Raw genomic sequence first — 19,539 nt, 5'->3', positions numbered from 1 at the left:
GCCTCACTTTCCGGAATGTCAGCCTTGTAAATCAGGTCCGCCTCATTGTTTGTGAGGTGCTGGAAGCACATAGGGGTGTGTTGACTTGTGGTCGGGTACCTTGGCGTCTGTCGGGTTTCTGCCGGACGCAAGCAGGTGGACGTGAGCTGCCTGAGCAGGTGTCTGGTCTGGCAGCTCCCTTCCCAGCGTCCTCCGCTGGCTGAGGTTAGGACATCTCTGTCTCAGAGCCCCATAGTGAAGGCTTCCACCAGCCTTCCCCAGGGGCCCCGAGGGTTTGCAACGCCTGCCCCCTCCCATAACACGTGGGATGGAGGCAGTTCCATGCCCTGCTGGGTCTCCTTCAGGGCATCGCCTTTGTCGTCCTCCGCTCAGGCTTCCGGCCCTTCCTTTCCACCCTGTGGTTCAGTTCCTCCCTCGTCAGCTCAGTTTTGACTGTTCTCCCCGCTGGGCTATGTGGCCCCACGTTCCAGTCCTTTCTCTGAGCTTCCGCGTTTCTCTGCTAGAAAGGCCCTTAAGCTTTGGGTAAGTGTCTATGCTGCTGCGGCTGTCTCATCAGATGGAGGCCGCCCTGAAGGCATCTGGCGCTTGCCTGCCACCCCCCAGCTTCCTCTCAGCCTGCACATCCTTCTCAACCTCTAACCACAGGGCCCTGCATTCCCTGCTTCCGGGGGGAGCTCACGCCATGTCAGCCTGGGTCAGCTCCTCTCTGCTCCGGGTACCATCCAGCTGCCCTCCTCTTGCATAAGTGGCTTAGAGCCGGCCGTTCAGAGCCTCTCCTCTGGTGGACCCTTCCTGTGCACATCCTGGTCAACATTCCTGTGAGGCGGCTTGCACGTTTTGTGTTTATGTTTTCCGGCATCTGACCCTGGGTTGCTATGCTTCTCTTCTCCTGTTTTCAAGTTCAAGTGTTCTCCTAGCTTCCAGAGTCTCAGGAGGAAGGAGGCCCCCTCCCATCACCCTTTCTCTTCTCTTTTGCTTCAGCTGGCAGCTGCTCTGCCGCGCATCTGCAGCTCTCGGCCTGGCCTGCAAGGGCCACTTTCTATTCCGGTCAGGTCTTTGCATCACAGACAGTAGAAGTGATGTAGCCCCACACTTCATTTCTTTTCCTCGTTGAGTGGGCCAGTGCCAAGCTGATCCGTCCAGAGACTGACCCTTTGCCTCTGGCCAGGAAGCACAGCTCCTCCCTCTTCCCCGTCAGAGCTGACTACAAGCTGCTGAACTTGCCCTGCGTTTCCAGCGTTGGTTTTCCTCTCCCCAGATTCTGAGGGAGGGAGTGGGGAGAGGCAGGACCCAGGAGACTGTGTCAGGGTCCACACTGCTGGCTGCAGCCTGGCTGGTGGTAGCCAAGCGAGGTCTTTTATCTTTCTGGAGAAAGTGGAATTCCTATGTTCTTTTCCTTTTCCTGTGGAGCTTGTTTTTAACCCTTCCATAACCCCTTCCCCCCCGCCGACACACACAGGCACACACTCTCTCACATATGCACACGCATTCACACCCTTTTGCCTTACACGTGAAGACTTTTGAGTCTGTGATAAAGACATCATTAGAATTAGTTTGTTGACACGACTGAGTGACTGAACAACAACAACTAATTAAGTGCTTAAAAAAAAAAAAAAGTTTGTTGTCTGCTTGGCGGGTGGATCTTCTATCACAGAAAAAACTTCCAAAATGAACCAGAGTAGTCTTCTGATATCTTACCAACAATATTTCTCTGGATTTTAATCGAGTATTTTCTTGCATGTTCTTTATGAGAACAGAGTGAATGATCATGAGGAGCAGAGTGTAAGATCCCAGAGAAGGATAGCGTGGTTGGGGAGGAAATAGTACATAGGCGGCCCGTTTAGCAGAGGGATACGCCTTAGACAGACTTGCTCATCCTCACAGGTAAAGAAGTAGGACTCCACCACGTTATAAGTTATGCTCTTTAATGTTGTCCATAGACGGAGGGTGCAGCGACGTGAGTGCTGCATACAGGTCACATTATCAGCTACGACAAAAGTCTGCTCGGTGAGCCACGTAGCCTGAAATGAGGGCTACAGCTACAAAACAGAAGCAGCCTCCGGGCAATTCAGATTCCAGCTGTCACTTCATTTCACCTAAGCATACATTTCACCTTGAGATCAAATGTGGTCCTGATGTGAGGATCTGATTTACCATCATGAATTGACTGTTAAGGGTGTCAGGAGGCCGGGAGAAGCCAGTGGAGGGACGTGTGCCCCCCTTATTGCCCATGGCTTCGATCTTAGGGCCTCTCTCTGGCTTATAGATATCTTTTCCCAGGTTCTGAGCCTGGGATGCTGCTGCAGGGGAGCAGGTGTTGCAGCTTTGGCATCCAGCCTGAGGTACCATCTTCTCAGCGGTAATGAGCTTCTCTATCAGAAAAAAAAAAAGGCTCATCCATACTTCATTATGTGGCACTTTGCATTATCATACTGTAAGCATAAACACTTAACGTTGCAGAACTTGTTACTGTGTTCTAGACAATACCTCTTTGAGTCCTTTTGAAATAGCAGTTTCATCTGAATTTGATTAAAATCCATTTTGCTCACAGCTGCCTGTTGTGCAGACTTGTGGATGGCAGGGTGAATTTATTTAGTCTTTGTTGAAAAACACTTCAAAACAGTTTGTCTCCCCATTCTCATTACTTTAAAAAAATGTGCATGCATCCTTTGGAGAGAATGCTTATGCCTTCCAGCAGTAGTGATTACAGTGATTTTTATTTACATTCTTTTGCCTAGACGGATTAAAGTTCCGAATGATAACTAGATTAGAGCACTTTTGTTAATACTTCTTAGATCGTCAAGTGGTCTTGTTGGGCAGACTGGTCTCTAATGAGGTCGTTTTGCTGATTGAGTTACGCAGCCTCCGCTGCTCACTTTTTACTTAATACTGCTTCCTTCCTTAACATACCTCTTGTGATGGATGTTATATCAGTCAGCTGTTGCCAAGTATCAGGCAACCCTCAAAATTTTAGTGACCTCCAAAAAAAAAGAAAGCTTTTATTTCTCACTAATAGTTTGTAGTTGAACCGAGGCGTCTCTGCTTGGCCAGGGTCATCTGTAGCTCAGCTAGGGCTGGTCTGTACCACCTGTCTCACTTTGGGGTCTGTGTGGAAGGGGCAGTGGCCATGAAGTTGATGATAGAACCAGTAGGGGGACCGGTAGAAAAGACAGCCATGCATCGTGTCTGCCAGCACCCCGTTGGCCAACACGGGTCACACACCCACATCCAAAGCCAGGGGCAAGGAAGAGCATGCTCCGTTCACCAGGAAGCCATGGCGAGAGTGCCTTCCCCCTCTCCCTCCTCTGGCTACAAGAGAGAGAACTGGGACCACGCACGGATGCATTCAGCCGCGCTTCCCAAGGTTCTCTTGGAGATAAGTTCAGGTAGAACTTGTAGGACCTCTCCGTGTTGAGTCCCTGTCATCAGTTGAACATATTTCCCAATTCAGTCTTTGCTTAACCCCTCCATGGGTTGATTTTCGCCTGCCTCTGAAGCAGTTTGTTCACTGGGATCTGCTCTCACTGTTAGGGGCTTCCCTGGTGGCTTAGATGGTAAAGACTCCACCTGTAATGTAGGAGACCAGTTTCAATCCCTGGGTTGGGAAGATCCCCCGAGGAATGGCATGGCTACCCACTCCAGTGTTCTTGCCTGGAGAATCCCATGGACGGAGGAGCCTGGCGGGTTACAATCCATGGGTTCACAAAGAGTCAGACGCGACTGAGTGCCTTTCACTTTTTCTCACTGTTAGACCGTTCCCCCCATAATCCGCCTGATTGTGGCCTCCGTCTGCAGTCCATCCATCGGTGGCCGCTCTGGCAGAATGGAGCAGGTCTGTTCCACAATTGTATTATACCAACAGCCTTCCAAGGACACAGTGCCCGCTCTCGCCTCCTCTGGTTTTTCTTCTTCTACAGCCAGTGTTCTTTAGTCCCCCTACTGGTTCCTACATAACACAGATTCCGAGCTGCCAACATCCGGTCACTTATTAAGGATGCACTCTTGTAATTTTTTTTAAAACTCCTTTATAAGAAATGAAACTGAATAATCGAGTTAGTAAGAAGGAAAGAGACTCTGTTACAAATCGGCGCTCACGTTGCTTCTTCTGTCATCTCATTAAAATCGCTGGTTGCTGAAGATGCAGCGGATCACCGTGGTAACAGTCCCGACCACCCTTTATATGGTGATTTATAGCCTACGGAGTTCTTCCCTGCGTGCTGTTCCTTTGGAGCCCCACTGTGATCCTGCTGGGATGGGGAGAGTGTCGATTTCCGTTTCATGTCTGAAAGGATCACTTGATTGAGAACTGGAACTCAAACCCAGACCTGACTCTGGGACGGATATTCTTGCCAGAGTCATCTCCTGGTCATGGTTCTTCTTGACAGTTCCTGTATACACTTTTTTCTTGATTTGTCTTTTCATAGGCATGAATGATTAATTGGAGGAACTGCTGATTTTTTTCCTGACTTGTAACTTTTTTCTTGGAATTCTAGACATTAAAGATTATGTCTCTTTTTATACGTTTTATTTTTCGAAGAATTGCCTGACAAGTTTCGCAGCAATTCCATTGTTTCTTGGGATGCTTTACATCTCCTTTTTGCTCTCTGCATTTTAGCTCTTACAGAAGAAAAGCTGGGATATAACCATTGTGGCATATAGTCCAGATAACCTCGTGTGCTCCAAGTTGCTCCTTTAGTTGGCAGGTTAAACAGTATACTCTACAGAAACACAGAAGCGTGGTGATAGAGTCCTCGCTAGGCCCCACTTTAGTTTCTCCTGGACCTGAGAATTCAGCACGGTTTGAGAAGTCAGCAACTGACTGACGAGTGGCACTTTTCATGGGTCATTAAAGACGCTGTGGAACCAGGAGGAAGATCACCTGTTTTTCCCTCCTTGCTTTGCTGGTCCTATACTCATGTTTGGTGATGAGAGCCATGTGACAGCTGCTGCCGCATCCTCAGTGAGTCACTCTAAACCTGTTATTTAGTCTTTTTTAAAACCGTCCATCTAACGATGGGTTATCCATTGTTAACGATGGGCCATTCAACTTATCTTTGGACTAGAGAAAGATGGGGACATTTTTAATGATTCAAGTTGAATCATTCATAAGATGTTCAGTATTCCCAAACCTTGAGACAAATGTCAGTCATCTCAGATGTGGATGAAATAATCTACTTGTAGTAAGAATCAGAGATTCGGATTTACCGTAAGGTCTTTCTAGCCTCAAGATATTCCACACGAATCTATGTCTAGTACAGTTGGTTATTTTCTGGCTCATTTATCCTTGATGATATATAGGTATATAGCAAAAGGACAGAAATACTCCTTTATTTGAAAACTCATATTTCTGTGTCCTGCTGTGAGTATTCTGAAGTCACTTTAAAGTAAGGCACAGTTTGGGTTGCTTCTGCACGTCAGCCAGTTGTCAGGCCCCAACCTCAACAAAGGTCATACCGGGAGCAGGTGTGCCACGTGCCTTAGCAAATCTGGGTCAGTGGCAGGTATGGAGCCTTCTGAGCGGCATGGGGCCAGCCCCAGGTCCCTTCTTGGCACAGGGAGGCTTCACCTTCTGGACAGGCATGCAAGCATGTCTTGGCTTTCTGCCACATTGCATAAGGTAGACCTGCTCACACAGGCCACCTTTGTGCCCTGTTTCTTGTGGCGTGGCTCGTACTTGAGAAGATCCTTGCTGCCTATGCCCCAGACCCCAATTTTCAAATTGAGGGGTCACAGTAGGTGCCTGATGCAGAGACCTCTAGTTAAAACTATCACTGTGGCACATGTGGTTGAAAAAGGAAGGGTTAGAAATATGTGCTATGCTGGGAACAGAGAAAGGGGAACCGCTGCTGCTGCTGCTAAGTCGCTTCAGTCGTGTCCGACTCTGTGCGACCCCATAGACGGCAGCCCACCAGGCTCCGCCGTCCCTGGGATTCTCCATGCAAGAACACTGGGGTGGGTTGCCATTTCCTTCTCCAATGCAGGAAAATGAAAAGTGAAAGTGAAGTCGCTCAGTCGTGTCCGACTCTTAGCGACCCCTTGGACTGCAGCCCACCAGACTCCTCCATCCATGGGATTTTCCAGGCAAGAGTACTGGAGTGGGGTGCCATTGCCTTATCCAGGGGAACCACTAGTTTTGTTAAATCTGATAAAAGCTCAGGCTTGCCTGTATTTTAAAAGCAAAGCACGGATATTTAGCTAACAGATCACCCAGCCGTCCTGAGGCCTGACCTTGTCATAGTTACAGCTTATACTGAATTCAACCATCTGGTTTGTAATTAGAGCATTTAGGGGAGAATGCTGATGCCTCCCTGTGGGATCAACCCACTCCATGCCCTCTGCAGTGCCGACAGCTATTCTGGTGGATGCTAATGCCTCTTCCTATTAATTTCCTTAATTTGCTCCTTTTGAAGGAGACACAGCCTGAGTAAGGAAGAGAAGCTTCTAACTTGAATAATCAAAACATATCCTGTGATCTGTCTGCTTCCTTTGGCTGAGGACCGGACTGTAGTATTTCTCTGACACTGGGAAAATAGTGTATTTGTTGACACTGGACATTGTTTTGGCCAAAGCTATCCAAAGAAAATACTTCTCTGTATCTTATTTTAAAAAGTGGTATTTCTTGTGTATAGAAATGTAGTCTAGGTTACTGATTATGTACTTTTCCTTGACCTTTTATTTCTAAATAGAGCCGCTCTATGGTGCATGTAAACTTGCTTGACACGTCCCATGTGTTTATCCAGCCCTCCTGCGAGACGAGCTTCCACACCACAGCCTTTCTTGTTTCGTCCCCTCCTGGCATGTTGTTTCGTCCCCTCCTGGCATGTTGTGCCACTGGCTTCCCCTTCCCAGTCTAAGACGACTCTTTGCCCCATGTAGAGAAACTGTGACTGATTCCAAAATCAGTAATTCCATAGATGTTTAAAAGCTCTCACAGAAAACAGGATATGATGTGATGCAGCACACATTTACAATAGAACTCATGATATTCAAAATACAACTACTTTCAAATTAAAAAAAAATAAATTTGGCAGAAATTTGTGTTAACTTTCCTTCCTGCCCAGCAGAAGTGTAGTTTAGGATAATGTCAGGAACTCTGCACGGTATATCCTGAGAATTCAACATTTTACACCTTGTTGACTTCAAAACATAGCGTCTAAAAATTCCATCGCAACAGTGATTCAGTGGAAACACATACTCATGGCTTTTCTCTATAGTTATGCTCAAATGTCTTTGGATTCCTGACTTATTCTTCAGTTATTCATTTCTGCAGGTGTTTCTCTCCACCTGTTAATATTTAATTACTGTGAAATCAGTGAGATTGAAGTAAACTGTGGCCCCAGATGTTAGTGGGAATGCTGACAATATTTCTAGTCCTTGATGTACAAAACAATGAAGAGAAATATCCTCTTCTCAAAGAAGGGATCAGTTATTCTTCACTGTCTGGTCCCAAACAGGGCAGTGGCTTTTGTGTACCATCTAGTAGAACCATTTCTTGTACATGTGTGCATGCTGGGGTGGAAAGGGCTGTCCTGGATTTAGGTGAGTTGCCCGATAAGGTCCATTTTCTCCCAGGTCACTGGTCTGTACAGTATTCATATACCTGTTAAATATGAAGGCAGTGATTTTTTTTCTTTAAAGGATTTATGAGCCTGTGCTTCAAGCAACTTTTTTTTTTTTCATTAGGAATTTCCACTATGGTTTTTGACACCAAGGATAGCTAAAGAGAGGTGTACCACTGCAATAAAATGAATGGTTTTTATCTTGGGTAACCAGCTGTGCAGTGAAAAACTAAGACACTCTAAAAGGCTCTGGTAGCTTCATATCGTGCCGGGATGTTTGCAGTGTCAGCTGGATGAAAGGAGCCATCTGAGGCAAATCCCATACCTCCGTGTCTCCCAGAGACCTGCCTGTCACACCCGTAGCAAAGCTGGGCCTTTCATGCTCTGCCTGGCTGAGACGCCAAGGGCCCAGGACCCCTTCCTGCCAGAGGAAGAGGGAGCTTGTTGCCCCTGTTGTCTTTGTGGTCAAATAAGTAAATTTAATAATCGTGGGGTCTCCATCTATTCTGTGTGTGCTGAGGTGTTTATTAGCTCAGTTTATCTCAGGTGGACAGATTTACTTTAAAATGTCTTGAAAGCTACAGAGTGAGGCCAGTCAGAGAAAGACCAGTATGGTATGATATCACTTACATGTGGAATCTAAAAAATAATACAAATGAATCTGTATATAGAATAGAAACAGACTCACAGACACAGAAAACGAACTTATCATTACTTAAAGGGAAGAGATAAGAGGATAAATTGGGAATTGGGGATTATCAGATTCCCCCCATTGTATATAAAACAGACAGTAAGAACTTACTCCATACTCAGAGAACTATATTCAATAACTTGTAATAACCTATAATAAAAAAGAATCTGAAAAATATTTGTAACTGGATCACTTTGTATACCTGAAACTAAGACAGTATTGCAAATCAACTCTAATTAAAGAAATAAAATACAAGAGTGGATGTGTGTGTGTGTAACTGAATCACTTGGCTGGATACCTGAAACTTACACAGCTTTGTAAATCAACTATACTCCAATAAAAAGTTTAAAATATGTAAATTAATACATAAAGGTCATGCTGGCAGTGCAGTGGTGATATACGTGGGCTTTCTCAGTTCCCCTGAGTTTGAATCCTGGCTCTTAGCACTTCCCATTTTTTTAAACTCTTACATGTCACCCACTCTCTCCGCGTTGGGCCTCTTATCTGATAAATTGGGTGAATAATGCTTCTTGCCTCATGGGGAGGGCCATGAAGATTAAGTGAAATGACACAGTTGAACTGTTTAACACAGTTCTAGTTAATAGTAAATACTCAGTAGATGCTAACAGTAATTATGATTTTAATGATTTTATTACTGCTGTTTCAAAAACGTGTTTTTTAGTGTCTTGTAAAGCCCTCCATTGGTAACAATAAGGATTGTTCAGCCAATCTCCTTCCATTCACACTTAAGAGAATTCCTTTTGATTTTTTTTTTTTTTTTTTGGCCTCTTCCTCAAACCCCTCCTTGACACCATCCAGACCGTAGACATTTGTTGGGAGGTCAGTTGGTTATTAATCAGATGGAGCCTAAAAAAAACACTTGGGATTGTTTTAATTGTGGTTTAAAGAGCTTTCCATACTATACTGTCTTATAAAAACGCCTGGAAGATAAAACTAAAGCAAATGTGAATAAAATCTCCAGCTTTGGAGCTTTATGTACAGGAAGCAGTCTTGTAGTCGATGAAGTAAAAAGGTGTTATTCAGTGATTAAGACTTTCTGAAAAAGATTCTGGCTTATACCATATATTTTTTTTTAAGTCAGGATATGTAATCTGTTCTTTGTCTACTCATTCTTATAAATTGAAAGGAACATCAAAGCCAGACATTTGGGAGTGCTTTCGCGCTACCTTTGTGGACTGGTATCTCTTAAGCAATGGTCTTTTGTCATGAGAGAGACTTAGCATTTCTCTTTCAAAGGAAACCATCATTTTTCTAAATAAACTGCTGGTTGGATGTTCTTTTCTTTGCTTGAAACTGTCTCCTCCGCCTGCCTGGGCCGGGTATTTGCAGCGCAGTGATCTTGGTCTCTCTTTGTTCTTCCATCCAATGTGCCTTTGATAGCGGATGGTTTCCCGCTCTTTGGGAGCAAATCCAGATGACCTGAAGGACCCCATCAAAATCAGTATCCCCCGCTATGTTCTCTGCGGCCAAGGGAAGGACGAGCACTTCGAGTTTGAGGTCAAGGTAAGTGTCCCTTCATCGCTCTTCTGGAGGCTGGAGGCGTGAGGCTCTGCAGTGCCTTTTTTTGTAAAAGGAAATAACACTCCACAGGTGCATGTGGTTTTGTACAATACTGGTCTTGTCCTTCTTTAAACCAGTATGTGAAAGTCTGGCCTGGAGCAGGTGGAGGGAAGGTGGTGGTGGATGGGGAATCAGGCCGACACGGACATTGCTGTCACCTCCCAGGCCCACAGCTGAGGTCACCAGGCACCCCGGACTGCCAGGGTTTCCTGCTCTGCGCATGGACCGTGCTACGCCTCAGGGAACTACCTAGTGCCCAGGCAAACCAGGACAGTCGGGCCATCCTACCATGGACTTAGGCTCCATGTTTTTAATCTGTTAGAGCAAGAATAATAATATTTATGTCACAGGGACGCTAAGTGTGTATAAAAGGCTGACTCCAGCTTTTGGTGTATGATAAAGAATAATACATCATGGCTGTTGCTGTTTTCATTGTTGTTTCTGTTATTAGTGAGTAGGAAGCTTTCCTAATCCGTTATTTGACTTAAAGGACTTCTCAGGAAGAGACATGCCTGTGTCCTTACCTCATCCTTCCCCAGATAGTGACTTCATCTTATTTCTAGTGGAGTTCCATCGACTCATACGCTTCATTACATACTGCTGGCCACCATCCTCTCCTCAGGGAATTGGTGGGTAATTGCACTTCCCTTTTGAGGATGAGCGAGGGTGTTGCTGTCACGGTGTCCACTGGGATCACCAGTGTCTGTCTGTGGGAGGGCCTTCCTGGAGGTGGTTTTGGTCACCAGAGTCTGGATGTGGAGTTCTCTAAACTTGGATTCTACTGCGGCTGACTGAGTGACGCAAAGTCTTCACCTTCCTTGAGCTTTGGTTTCCTCACTGGTAAAATGAGGAAATTGGATATGACCAGGGGTTTCCAGATTTCTATTTAGCGAACCCTTTGAACAGAGAATCTCATATGAGGAGGACACTGTAGAAGCAGATGAGCATGGATCAGATGTGGGGGGGATCCTGAAGCCAGCCCAGCCTTCCCCAACACTTCCCCCACCTCCCAGATGCCCCTCAGGGGAGCCCTCAGGCTCTGGGGGATCCCTCCCTTTAGGCATGTGTGTTCTTTCTGTCTTCCTGGAGAAACAATGCAAATAATTTATCTAATTAATCAAAGTTTTTAGATTCTTATTTCTGCCTACTGATTATCCCTCCCCCCCCCCCCCCGCCCCCCGCACCCCGCCACCATGTTTTTAGCAAAACTTGTGCCTTAATTTATATGTTTGAGGTGTCTGTTGAGAAGGCATGATTGTTGTGTGGTAGTGGTGCTGGTTGAATTTGGCCAGATTCTGCAGTTTCTTATTAAATGTTCCATCGTGTCCTTAACCCAGTGTTTCTACTGCCCCTGACCTAATGCCTGATTCATGCCCCGTTTCTTTTCTCAGCCATTTGAAATTGTGTGTCTGTAAGGAGAAGGCAATGGCACCCCACTCCAGTACTCTTGCCTGGAGAATCCCATGGATGGAGGAGCCTGATAGGCTGCAGTCCATGGGGTGGCGAAGAGTCGGACACGACCGAGCGACTTCACTTCCACTTTTCACTTTCATGCATTGGAGAAGGACATGGCAACCCACTCCAGTGTTCTTGCCTGGAGAATCCCCGGGACGGGGGAGCCTAGTGAGCTGCCGTCTGTAGGGGTTGCACAGAGTTGGACACGACTGAAGCAACTTAGCAGCAGCAGCAGCAGAGGTCCATTTGGGGCTTCCCTGGCGGCTCTGCAGTAAAGAATCTGCCTGCAATGCAGGAAATGCGGGTTCTGTCCTTGGGTTGGGAAGATCTCCTAGAGGAGGAAATGGCAACCCGCTCCAGTATTCTTGCCTGGGAAATCCTATGGACAGAGGAGCCTAGTGGGCTACAGTTCATGGGGTTACAAACCAGTTGGACACAACTTAGTGACTAAAGAACAACAAAAAGTTCCATTTGTACCTATGTGTTATATGTTGGATTGGCCTAAAAGTTTGCTGTGAGTTTCTCCATGTAAGGCATATTTATATATATTATTTCTGTATTTTTAAATTAGAGGGTAAAGAGTGACTTTCACCAACTCAGAATTCTTCAAAACTCACAGCACTGGAGGACATGTAATGATTATGGTTGGTACAGAGATGTCTTTTGTTTTAGTGGATAAATGTGCTAATAATGTGTAATTAGATTGATTTCATGAATAGAACCTAAGACATGAGTAAAGAACATACTTAATTCTTTTTAACTGAGTTGATTTAAATGAAAATTGTAAGCAGATTACAGGCTGGCCATATGCGGATCTGGCCAAAACTGTGATGCAACTGTAAAGGCAGATAGAGAAACATGAAGTATCTGGAGCCTTTCAGAATCCCGGCTGCGCTCTGAGCTGATGAAAGCCCTGTCTGCAGGCTTGTCACTGCTCCACTTCCTCTGTTCCCATCCCGGGTGCTGGCATTGCCAGCGCCAGGACTGGACCGTTGGCATTTGCCTGGAGAATTCCCAGTTCTTTGCAGAGGAAGCGCTGCTGCGTGCATTCTCAGGGCGGCGGCCTGAGGGCCTCACGTCCCCGCAGGGCGCACCCTGTCCACAGCACTGTCAGGGTCCGGTCCTAGACACAAACATGAGAATATGCTGTCCCTCCCTTGGCAGGACAGACAAAAGTATCTGGGCTCCAGCAGAAGCAGAGCTGCTGGAGAAGTGCTGGGGGGTGGGTATTCCCCCTCCAGGTAACCTCGCTGTGCCTCATCTGTGAAATGGGGCTGAGGGAGCCCGTGGGCTGGCTTGGTTTGAGGCCTGTAAGAGCTTTTGTATGTGAAAGGCTTGGAATAGGGCTGGCCGCATTCTAAGTACTGGATAAGGTGTTGAGAATGAGTGAGATTTTACTCTTGGAAATCCCTTAATGACTTTCATCTTCATGACTGTTTGGGTTTTGTTGTTGTTGTTTTTCTCCCTCAGTGTTTTGAGTTTGAAAATGAACTATGCTAGCCGTTTCCTGGGCCTCCCTGTAGCACTAGTGGTAAAGAACCCGCCCTGCACTATGCAAGAGGCGCAAGAGACACAGGTTCCGTCTGTGGGCTGGGAAGATCCCCGGAGGAGGAAATGGCAACCCACTCCAGTACTCTTGCTTGGAGAGCCAATGCTAAAGGAAATCAATCTTGAATATTCACTGGAGAGACTGATGCTGAAGCTCCAATACTTTGACCACCTGATGCAAAGAGCTGACTCATTGGAAAAGATCTTAATGCTGGCAAAGATTGAGGGCAGGAGGAGAAAGGTATGACACAGGATGAGATGGTTGAATGGCATCACCGACTCAGTGGACATGAGTTTGAGCAAGCTCTGGGAGTTGAGTTGGTGAAGGACAGGGCAGCCTGGCGTGCTGCAGTCCATGGGGTCGAAAAGAGTGGACGTAACTGAAAGTGACTGAGCAACAGCAACCACCGTTTTCTTCCATGACTTTATTTCGTTCATAGGCAATGTTTTCTAGAATAGGTCATCACACTTAGGGTAATATTTTGACTGCTACTAAATTCTCTTAGTGAACCAATAGTTTTAAAAAGAAAAGCTAAAAAATAACTATTTTTTAGAAAAAACATGTTTAGTCTTAGATCGCCTTATGTATGATGTAATATGTAATATGAACGTATATTTTACATCAGGCTCATTTAAGGGGCCAAGCTGACTCAGGTACAGGGCCCTGGGTGTACGTCCCCGGTGGTTGAAGTGGCAGGTCCCCTAGAGGCCAGGAGGACACCAGTGTGCAGAGTGACAGCTGTGGAGAGCGTGTCTCTCAGCTTCTCCCTCCTCCTTCCCATCCTCCACCTCCTACCTTCCCGCCCACTCTGCTGTCGATAGAATTGATTAGTTACTTACATTCCGTCATCCTGTCCATTTTCACCTCCAGTCCGATCACTCCAGCTCTCCAGCGTGGTCTGTTCACTGCCAAACGAAGCAGTGATGATCCTTGTTAAAGGAATATTTGAGTTTGGCTGCAGGGCCGGGGACCTGTGGGCAGAGAGGGGGCCAAAATGCTTGTCTTCTTGTCCACAAGGCGTCCTGAGGAACTTTCCATCACTGAACTTTAAAATGAGGGGGGAAAAAAAAAGAGTTTTTAATTCAAAAGGACATTTATATCTTTTTTATTTGGGGGATTAAAAACAACTTTTATAAACCAACTATGAGAATGGATACGTATAAGGTTTTGGGGTTTTGGTCAGATTTGTAATTTTTTGAATCAACTTCGTTTAGGCGTTATTTACACCCAGTGAAATACCCCATTTTAAGTATAGTTTGATGAGCTTTGACATATATGTACACCCAAATCAAGCACCCCAATCAAGGTTTAGAACTTCTCATTCACTCTAGAAATTTTCTAATACTCCAGGCAAACACTGCTGTCTGTCATTATAGATTCCTCAGGTCTGTTGTGTGTGGAGGGGATGTGTGGACCAGAGTCATTCACTCTCTCGTGTCTGGCTGCTTCCTCTCACCAGCCTTTTAGAGATGGATCCATACAGTTAAGTGTAACAATAGTTTGTTGCTTGTTCTTGCTTAACAGCATCCCACTGTGTGGCTGCATCACAGCTGGTGGGTTAGTGTCCGTTCTGATGTTCTCATCTGACAGGAAGCTGTCATCTCCATGTCACCCCCACCCTTATTTTATTGACCCTGAAGGACACGTGCCTGGAAAGCCCTGGGTGAAGACGTCATCGGGTGAAGTCATACCTGCCAGTGTGTCCGAGTAGCACATCCTTCTGGAGCTGAGTATGCATGTATGGTGAGAGGTGTACATCCCGCCAGCTGCTGTCAGCTGCAGACAGGCTGTGGGTGTGCCGCCTGGCTCCTCTTGGCGAAGAGCACATAGTGTGCTGCACTCCATGGGCTGTGGCGGGCGGATCAGCTGAACGTAGTAGCTTGGTGCAAATGTAATCACAGTTTCAGACCGCGAACTTTTACTTTATTTCAACGAGGCTCAAACACATCTTCACCAATCAAAATAGGAATGATGAGGCAATTGGCCAATGAGAAATAAGTTTGTTTATTCCTGTAGCATAAAAATCCACGCCTCGGGATTTGATGAACTCTTGGAAAGCATTTTCTGCCTCCTGCTGGTTGTGGAAGTGCTTTCCCTACAAGAAGTTGTTGAGATGCCTAAAGAAGTGGTAGTCGGTTGGTGAGAGGTCAGGTGAATGTGGTGGGTGAGGCAAAACTTTGTAGCCCAGTTCGTTCAACTTTTGAAGCGTTGCTTGTGTGATGTACAGTCAGGGTGTTGTGGTGGAGAAGAACTTGGGCCCTTTTTGTTGACTAGTACTGGCTGCGGGTGTTGTGGTTTGTGCATCGCATTGATTCGCCGAGCATACTTCTTAGATGTAACGGTTTTGCTGGGATTCAGAAAGCTGTAGTAGATCAGACCAGCAGACAGCGACCATGACTTTTTGGGGTGCAAGTTTGGGTTTGGGAGCTGCTTTGGAGCTGCTTCTTGGTCCAGCCACTGAGCTAGTTGTCACCAGTTGTCATATAAAATCCACTGTTATTTTCAGTCAGCTGACGAGGCCTCCACTTACTGAGCTTTTTTCACCTTTGCGCTTTGCTTCAAATGCCGAATGACCGTGGAATGGTCAATGTTGATTTCTTCAGGACCTTCTCCTGTAGTTGTAAAGAGGATCAGCTTCAACGATGGCTCTCAATGGGTCATGTCAACTTCGGATGGCTGGCTGCTGCGCTCCTCATCTTCAAGGTTCTCGTGTCCTTTGTAACACTTCTTTAACCACCACCACACTGTATGTTCTTCAGCAGTTCCTGGGCCTAAAGTGTTGTGGATGTTGCAAGTTGTCTCTGGGGCTTTACAACCCATTTTGAACTCAAATAAGAAAATTGCTCAAATTTGCTTTTTGTCTAACATCATTTCCATATTCTAAAATAATTATAAAATACACGGCAGGTAGTAAGTCATTAGCAAAAAACATAAAGTGAGAAATGCACATTAAAATGATGTGTAACATTACCACATTTATTTAACAATGTATTCCAATATCAAACAGCAGAGTTCAACAGTACAAAACTGCAATTACTTTTGCACCAACCTAATACCTGTATAGTCTGTGATGGCATGTAGCTGCAGCCGTCACAAGTTCCTCCACTACCTAGACCACAGCTGCTGCTGCTGCTGCTAAGTCGCTTCAGTCGTGTCTGACTCTGTGCAACCCCATAGATGGCAGCCCACCAGGCTCCCCTGTCCCTGAGGTTCTCCAGGCAAGAACACTGGAGTGGGTTGCCATGTCTTTCTCCAATGCATGAAAGTGAAAAGTGAAAGTGAAGTTGCTCAGTTGTGTCCAACTCTTCGCGACTCCATGGACTGCAGCCCACCAGGCTCCTCCATCCATGGGATTTTCCAGGCAAGAGCACTGGAGTGGGGTGCCATTGCCTTCTCCCAGACTACAGCAGGTCAACTTAACCTGCTTCCACTGCTTTTCAGTGATTGACATGTGAAATCAGTTACCCTGTATTATACTTGCCATCCTCAGTTAGCTAGGACCAGACTGGGTGGAATTTAATTTTTCAGTTGCATTTCAGCACGACACAGAATCCGTGGTTATGGCTAACAGAGGTGGTCATACTCTTATGTTGCAGAAACAAGGCAAGGTTTCCAGCATAATTTTAAACTGCCTACCTTACATGTTAACATGATAATATAAAGAAATGACCTAACACTGGTGTTTTTTTTTAAAAAAAACACCACTTTGTTTCCTGAGAGTTTTTATTCCTGTAAAACTGGAAATAACCTCACCCCACCCCACTCAACCCCTTACCTGCTGGCCATAGCCGGTGTCACAGCCATGCTCCCACTTTCTTTTCTCGTTCCTTCTGGTGGTTAGCACTGGTCTTCCCCACCCCCCACAGGTGTCCGCTCCATGGACCCTCATCAGCCCGTGCAGCCCTTCCCCAGGGCCAGATGACTGTCACATGGCCCGCACGAGCCGGCTCAAAGTGGACGTGATCACAGCTCAGCACTTTCTGTCTCTGCCATTCTTATCGTTCCATCACGTTGATGTCCTCCATCTTCGGCCTGTCTTAAAGGTGATGGGCCTATATTTAGCCCGTCTTATGAGTTCTGCCATTTCTCGCATGCTGCTTGCTCACTCAGCTGTTCTGACACATTCTGTGCGATTTGCCTGCATCTCGCAAGCCTCACTCTCATCTCCTGGCTGCACTCAGCCCCTGTCGGGCTCCGTCCGTCCCCTGGAACTGAATGTGCCAGGTGGTCTGTGGGTCCCCTCTGTGTTCCCTGTTTCTACACTCACAGGGCCTCTTGGAGTTTGCTTCCTGTCTGATCCCTGCAGGCGACTGAGTCTGCAGCCTTGCTTCAGGTTTGGACACTAACACGTATCAGGCACCTGCTTTGTCCCAGGCACTTTGAAGACACTTCCCCAGCTGTGGAAAATGTACCAGAAAGGGAGTGCTATTTACATTTGATGAGCTCTTAAGTGACTTGCCTGAGGCCACACAGCTACTATGTAGAGCGCTGCATCACTTTAGTCATGTCCGGCTCTTTGTGACGCCATGGACTGTAGCCTGCCAGGCTCCTCTGTCCTTGGGATTTTCCAGGCAAGAATACTGGAGTGCGTTGTCATTCCCTTCTCCAGGGGATCTTCCCCGCCCAGGGATCAAACCCGAGTCACTTACGTCTCCTGCTTTGGCAGGTGGGTTCTTTACTGCTAGCGCCAGCTAGGAAGCCCATAACTAAGTAGATTGAGGTACTGAATGCCCGTGGGAGCAGAGCCAGCCATTCAGGTTCCTGTGCTTACGCATCTTCACGGACCTCCGCGGTGTCATTGCTCCCTGCACGTTCTGGAAGCTGAGGCCACATCTTAGTGCTGCCCCCCACATGGGGACCATTTCCACAGCCTCATTTGTTTTCGAGTGTCACCATTATTTCTGTGTGCACTTTAACTTTTGTCATGAAATCTAGGCCAGGTCACGTGCACTCTGTGAACTGGGGCTGTTACAGTGTTGACAGACATGGAGAATTTGATAGTGGATAGACCTGCCAGGAGAAATGCCCAGGAAATGTGCAGTTTGGGAGCTGAAGAAATCACATTTAGAGTCAGGGAAATGTCTCTTTATTTGGCAGAACAGAAATAAGAGCCATTCTGGTCTGTTAGATAAACTATGCACACATACATCTTCTAGAAACACCCCCAACTTGGTAGAATGTAAATGTTGAGAAGGATTTGTGTGTTGGCATCTGAATCTCTGCTTATTAGTACCTGATAGATGGTCTCCCCGCATGTGTATTCACAGAGGTGAGATGGATGGGCGGTTGCACGAGCTGTGGTTCATCTAGATTCAAATAGTTAGTGTGTGAACTATTTTCAAACATAAATATCAAGTGGAAGAAATAGAATTAGGACTTAAGAGAATCATATATTATCCTAAATATTTTTTTAAGCATGCCTCTCATCTCTTTGAGAATGTTGTCTTTCACTTAAAAAAAAAAGAGTACACATTTTTCCTGTCCCCTATTTTAATACAAAACAACTCATCTTTCATGTTGTTTTTACTTGGGCAGTTGTTTATCTTCACTAAGGCAATACTGCACGCATGAGAAATGATGAAGAATTGATGAGATTGATTCATAAGCCCAGAGGAAAAGCAGTTATCACTTTGTGATCCTACCTTGAATTTCCATTTCAAATTTGTTTTTGTGCTATAAGAATCTATTAATATTTCTTCATTTCAGAATTTGGGGAGTTTTACATCTCTTCCTAGAAGAAAATTTGTTTTAAAAGAAATCACAAAAATGGTTTGAACTCCCTTTTTGCAGTTGCTGTCCACAGGTGCCCTGGCCTTTCAGTATGTGTAATAAAAGGGTTTTTTCAGTAAGGTGACCCTGGGCGCAGCAGTTAGTGTTTACTGAGTGCCCAACATTCTGCTGGTTGCTTCACTTCGTTTAGTTCAGCTATAGGTTAGGTGTTAGCTATAGGTTAGGATTTTGGGGGCTCCAAAATCACTACAGATGGTGACTGCAGCCATGAAATTAAAAGACGCTTACTCCTTGGAAGAAAAGTTATGACCAACCTAGACAGCATATTATAAAGCAGAAACATTACTTTGCCAACAAAGGTCCGTCTAGTCGAGGCTATGGTTTTTCCAGTGGTCATGTATGGATGTGAGAGTTGGACTGTGAAGAAGGCTGAGCACCAAAGAATTGATGCTTTTGAAGTGTGGTGTTGGAGAAGACTCTTGAGAGTCCCTTGGACTGCAAGGAGATCAGTCCTGGGTGTTCACTGGAAGGACTGATGCTGAGGCTGAAACTCCAGTACTTTGGCCACCTCATGTGAAGAGTTGACTCATTGGAAAAGACCCTGATGCTGGGAGGGATTAGGGGCAGGAGGAGAAGGGGACGACAGAGGATGAGATGGCTGGATGGCATCACTGACTCGATGGATGTGAGTTTGAGTGAACTCTGGGAGTTGGTGATGGACAGGGATGCCTGGCTTGCTGCAATTCATGGGTTCACAAAGAGTGGGACACGACTGAGCGACTGAACTGAACTGAGGAGTCCATTTTACAGATGGAAAAACTAAGGTTGGAGGAGTTGCATAATTTCACCAGAGTCACACAGCTAATTAGTGACTGGGCTGCAGTCAGGATCCAGGTCTGTCTTAGTCCAGAGCCTTTCATTCTCCAGTGATGACTACTGGGTAATTTGCATTTGGTGCTTTGCCTCTGAATATC

The 19,539-nt window shown here is 46.0% G+C and overlaps 1 protein-coding gene across 1 annotated transcript in view; it reads left to right on the top strand.

Moving 5' to 3' along the window:
- KIF16B (kinesin family member 16B) overlaps positions 1-19,539 on the top strand; it is a 291,622-nt gene that overhangs the window by 202,302 nt on the left and 69,781 nt on the right. Inside the window, exon 23 of the mRNA XM_068986883.1 lies at positions 9,652-9,774. Within this exon, the coding sequence (XP_068842984.1) occupies positions 9,652-9,774 (123 nt within the window). The remainder of the gene's footprint in view (positions 1-9,651; positions 9,775-19,539) is intronic.

This window comes from Capricornis sumatraensis, chromosome 15, assembly GCF_032405125.1.
Source record: "Capricornis sumatraensis isolate serow.1 chromosome 15, serow.2, whole genome shotgun sequence".
Classification (NCBI taxonomy): domain Eukaryota; kingdom Metazoa; phylum Chordata; class Mammalia; order Artiodactyla; family Bovidae; genus Capricornis; species Capricornis sumatraensis.
The sequence above is the reverse complement of the archived record's forward strand: the minus strand, read 5'-3'. Positions and strand labels throughout refer to the sequence as shown.